Source organism: Abrus precatorius, unplaced genomic scaffold (genome assembly GCF_003935025.1).
Source record: "Abrus precatorius isolate BTA unplaced genomic scaffold, Abrus_2018 Scaffold8, whole genome shotgun sequence".
Classification (NCBI taxonomy): Eukaryota; Viridiplantae; Streptophyta; class Magnoliopsida; order Fabales; family Fabaceae; genus Abrus; species Abrus precatorius.
The window spans coordinates 5,351,217-5,357,048 of NW_020874428.1; the positions used below are offsets into that span (position 1 = coordinate 5,351,217).

General features: G+C 27.6%; 1 protein-coding gene across 1 annotated transcript; it reads left to right on the top strand.

The window, feature by feature from the left end:
- The first annotated feature begins 760 nt into the window (after nucleotides 1–760).
- LOC113874131 (probable carbohydrate esterase At4g34215) lies at nucleotides 761–2,748 on the top strand. Its single transcript, XM_027512352.1, has 2 exons — nucleotides 761–1,342; nucleotides 2,527–2,748. The coding sequence occupies exons 1-2, from the start codon at nucleotides 761–763 to the stop codon at nucleotides 2,746–2,748; spliced, it is 804 nt and encodes a 267-aa protein (XP_027368153.1).
- The last annotated feature ends 3,084 nt before the right edge of the window (nucleotides 2,749–5,832 follow it).

Below are 5,832 nucleotides of genomic sequence, written 5' to 3' on the forward strand. Positions count from 1 at the left end.
TCTAATTTGATGTATCTAACTATCTATTAAAAAGACCGTTTTTAAAATCCCAAGTTATAGATTTCATTTTATAATAATTATTTTTTTATGTAAACAAATTATTCTAATTAATAAATAAAAATATTAAATTTTTAAAATTTTTAAAATGGAAAATATATTTATTTTATCAATTTTATTAATCTTTGGGCTCACTGTGATTTTAAACATTTAAAAATAATTGTTTTATTTTAAAAAATTAGTATTTATTACGTTTTTATATTTTCAATAAAAGCTTCAGTTTTTAATTTTTTTTTATTCTTAACTTTAAGGGTTTAGATTAACATTCAATATTATTTACTTTGTAAGAAAAAAAAATTTAAAAGTCATAAGTTTAAAGTAGCGCCTCCAATCAGAGAGACGTTAGACGCACTCAAGAGACATCAAATTAATCTTTCGATGCATACATTATGTTCCATCATGGTTACTAATTTCCCTGGGGGCCCCACATGAAGCACGCGAGAAACCTAATTAGCGATCGCTAAGCCCGTGATCCTGATCCCCACCAGACTGCACACTCACACGCGTACAATCAATAACCCCTTCTCCTATGTCTAAAATGTGACTCGTCATCAATACACCGATCATGCCTCTCTAATTACCTAGATGGATTCTTACAACGAAAGACCATAACACATGCATAAGAAGGCAAAGATAAACTATGTAGCACATTTATAAAGTTCATAAATTCGTAACATTAAAATAGACCAAACATTTATGAATTATGGCGGTCATGTGTGTTGCGTCATGGATTTTGTGTGTTCTGCTAGCTGCCCGTGGTGGTTTAGGAGCCATTAGAAAAGACATTTTCATATTGGGTGGACAAAGCAACATGGCTGGTCGTGGAGGTGTTAAAGGGGGCAAATGGGACGGTAATGTTCCACCGGAGTGCAAGTCCAACCCATTTATTTTGAGGCTTAATGGAAGGCTTCAATGGGAGGAGGCACGTGAGCCTTTGCATGAGGACATTGATGTGGGTAAAACATGTGGTGTTGGGCCCGGAATGGCCTTTGCAAACGAGGTTGTCAAAGCAAGTGGTGTTGGGTGTGTGGGTCTTGTCCCCTGTGCTGTGGGGGGAACTAGGATTGGAGAGTGGAATAGAGGGTCACGTTTGTACAATGATTTGGTGCAACGATCGATACACTCCCTGAGGGATGGTGGTGGCACAATACGAGCACTTCTTTGGTACCAAGGCGAGAGTGACACGGTGACAGAAGAGGATGCTGATGCTTATAAGCATAATATGGAGACCTTTATTAGGGACCTTCGCACTGACCTTCATCTTCCTTCTCTCCTTGTTATCCAGGTTAGTCTTCCCCTCCCACTCTGGTTTTCAATTTTTTTGTTTCACGAACACTTTTTTTTCTTTATTTTTTGGTGGGGTTGAGGTTGTGAATTGTGATTTTAATTGTCTTTTTTCACACCCCTCCTCTTTAGATCAAGTTATTTTTCTTATGCATCTTTGTGCTTTCAAATGCCTTTTAATCGTAATCAGGAATAAGGAAAGTTTTAAGGATGTTAATTAAGGAATTAAAATAGAAATTTTTGTCATGAAAATTTTTGTAATGATAAGATGATATGAATAAGTATAAATATAAAGCACTAAACCCAAATTTTAATTTCACGATCATTATAATATTTGTCATGTACAAAAATCATATTAAAAAAATTCGTTTCCTTTTTCTTGAATTAACACACTTGCGATTTAGCGAGTTGTCTTTTTGCGAGCGATGATGATTTTGTTAGCATTCCTCTTTATTAGAAAGCAGACAGATGGAACACACCTGTATTTGAAATGAAATGGAAACGAGGGTGCTTGCCTATAGTTGAGGGCTCGAGGCACTCTATTGAAATATATGGCATCATGGTTCATATGTATGATTCCAGACCAATTATTATGACATGCAACTGTTCAGTAAACACCGCTCCGACTTGCATCAGTTCTTGTTTTTTGAAATCGGTACAAGTTGCTTGTGCTTTAAAACATTTCAAAATATGGTCTGAAAAAACAAAATATTAACTATAGTAAAAAATTATAAATTTTTATTTAGCATTTAATATTATTAATGTATTAAATCATGTAAAATTTTATTATCTGTCATAAAATTAACTATACATAAATTTTTTTTGTACCAATTAGGATACATGTTCAAAAATCATTTGTCACTTTATTTCTACAAACCCTCTTTATTATTAACTAAAAATAATATAATAATGTTTTATGTCTTTAAGATAACAAATACATATACTTTCTTATTTAATAATATCAAGTTAATTTGAAGATTATTATTAAGAAAATATAACAAACTTAAGGGGAAAAAACTTTATAGAGAAAGCCATGCATATGGCTTATAAAACGCAGTGTATTTTGTTCCCATAGTTGTTCATGTATTTCTTTTGAAATGCCCAAACTGGAAAACTATGATGTGACATGATCACTATGCTCAGTGTCTCTAATTTGGCATGCTCATGTAAAATATTGTTACGCAGGTAGCACTTGCATCAGGAGAAGGCAAGTTTATAGAGAAGGTTAGACGTGCGCAACTGGGGATCACACTTCCTAACGTAAAGTGTGTAGATGCGAAAGGGTTACGCCTCAAGCCAGATAAACTTCACCTTACTACCATGTCTGAGGTTCATTTGGGTATTCGGTTAGGTCATGCCTATCTCTCTTCCATCACTCACCAATTTAATCATACACAAGTTAGCTAGGTATAGCTGAGAGTGCATTTTGTATTTGGCAATAGGTAAACAACAGAGAGAGTATATTTTGAAAGAAATTCTACATCAGAAGGCTTTGCCTTTCTAATCAATAATTTTGGATTACTTCATGAGCATTAAGTATATTCACTTAAAACACAACATATAAACGAATAGAAATTCTTTTATGGTGATTATCTGACAAAGCCTCTCATGAGGAATGTCTCGTGGTCTAACAGCGTGCAAAACCACCCATCAAGCCTTTACCCATGACTGATAGCATTAAGGTTGAGTTATTTTATAGAAGTTAGTGATTTTTATTTTTCTTAACATGCATGAATGTTATTAAATTCAAATAATTAAGACAAAGAAGATATCTAGATAAAGAATTTTAAAATTAAAAAATAAATTATAAAATTAGATGGCTCAAAAGTCACCTAAATTTAAAAAGAAGATAATAACACTTTGCATTTTATAAAAATTAATATTTTCTAATAGCATTAAATAATTATAGTTTTATTTAGACTTTATTTGAATGTTTAGAAAAGTAAAGAAGAAGAAAATTTGAAGGAAAAAAAAAGAGAGAAGTTAAATCCCTCATTTATTTAGATGTATAATACTGAAAAAAATAATAAAAATTTAATTATAAATGACATTATTATCTTTTATTTATATTTTTTTAGTTTTTAAAAATATAAAAATTAAATATTTTTCTTTTAAAAATTAATATCATTAAAATTAATATTTTATTATTATTATTTTAAAAAAAAATTCACATTAAAAATTAATATATTTTAAAGAAAAAAATGTAACAGTGTGAAAGAGAAAAGTCTTCTAACTCAAAAAATTAATATTAAAAAATTGAAAATTTTTTATTAAACATAACATTTAAATATAACTTTAAAATTTAATTTTTTTATTTTATAAAAAAATAACGAGATTTTTGTGTTGATTCTTATAAATTGAAAATAACGGGAGACAGCGTAGCCCACCTTGGGCTGGACCGTACAAGACTGGGATTAACTTGTTATTTTATGACTGTATTTATGTAATTTGGACATTAGCATTTAGCAATTTGTTGGAATAATCATAGCTCAGCACAGCTTGGAGCATATGAAGCTCTACACCACATAATTACAAAAGACAGGGTGTCCTGGCGTCCAATCAGCGACGCTCCTACCGTATAAATCAGGATAACATTTTGTATTTTGTGATCGTATTTCAAGTTTCACATCGTCTTTTCAGTCATTCTATACACAACAAAATTATATTTTAAAATACATAAACATCTCAATGCATAAATGTGATTCTCTAAATAAAAACTTAAATCATTACCTTATTTGTATATTATTAGGACAATAGTGATAGGTCAAGTTTGAATATTAAAAAAATTATTAAACATGATAGATTCAAGCTTATTAATTTTATAATATTATATAAATTATAATATATTTCAAAAATTATATTAAATAAATTAAATTTTAATTTTAAAATTATTAAATAGATTAAACTTATTCGTATAAATCGAATCTACCTTACCAAATTCCGTGATTGGAAACATTAAATCCAAAGTATTAAAATTTTAAAAATAAATGACAATTCATGATCCCGCGCATGCATTTAGGTTTATATCTATAAGCAAAATACGCGAATTCATTCATATACTACAAGCCTCGACTTATGCATCTATCTTCAGTGAATATCGTACCAAGCACATTAAGCACGTGTGATCAAAACCACATCTTCCACAAATCATAATGAATGACAAGGTATTCGGCCTAACTTATGCTATAAAAATAAAAATAATAAACACTTTCTTATGTTATTAAATAACGTCTAATGTGCCTTTAAAATGTAACTAAATATCAAATTTTGAATAATACATTTATAAATAGTTAAATTTTATAAGATTTAATATATATAATTATAAAAATAATATAAAATTAATTAATTAAGTTTAACTATTAAATAAAAAGCTTTACATGTTTTTTTCTTTCATTTCTTATATAGAAAAAGTAAGAATAATAAAATATGAAATTTTGGATAAAATTATTGAAATATAAATAATTTTTCATTACGATTTTGGTATTTTAATTTTTTATTATTTTTTGAAAAATTAATTTTGGCTACTTTTTATTTTTAAAATTTTTTATATTTTTTTAAAAAAAATTGATATTTTATAAGTTTTATCTGTAAATTTTTGTACATACACTAGAAATTATCAATTTAAAATTTCCATAATTTTTTCAAAAATTATATATAATAATATATATTATTTTTAAATACCATTTACAAATAAAAAAACCCTACCTACGAAGGGACCCGAATAATGTTTGTACGAGGAGTAAGGTCCGACAAAAAGACAGTAGTGCAAACACAGAAAAACCCACCAAGAATAGTTTCCGGCTCGTTGATTTGACATGAAACTAATGTAGGCTGTGTAGCTCCCACAAAGCAAAAGGAAAGGATTTCGCTAATCAATATTTATGAGTTACTGATTAAAAATTAATATTTAATTGTACTTTTAATTTTTTACAATTTTACTTTCTTATTTTTATTCTTTAACACTTTAAACTATGTTATATCCCAAAAAATTTACCAAATAATTAATATAATATAATAAAAATTTGATATGTTATTAATTTATATAAATTAATAAACTCAAAATATATAAAATGTTTAAATAAAAATATAATTAGTCTTTCAAATTTTATTTAATTTAAAAATTAGGAAACCTAAAAACTAAAAGTAAGTACTTAAAAAATTTATATATAAACATTATTAAAAAAAATTTAATTACATTTTTTGTTCCTATAAATATTAGACATTTTGTAATAAGTCCTTATAAAATATTTTTGTTAGTATTTAGTCTTTCAAAACTTAAAAAGTTAAGATTTAATTGCTATTATCAACTCTTTTTTATTAAATATTGAGCTAGGTCACGAAGAATCAGCTCAGTATTTCGACATTACACCACATAATATGTCATATTATTTTTATTATTTAAAATTAATACTTAGAAATAAGTCATTAAACACATTTTATATAATTACAAACAAGTCTTTTTTTTTTTTTCTTTCTCTTCTTCGGTTTCTC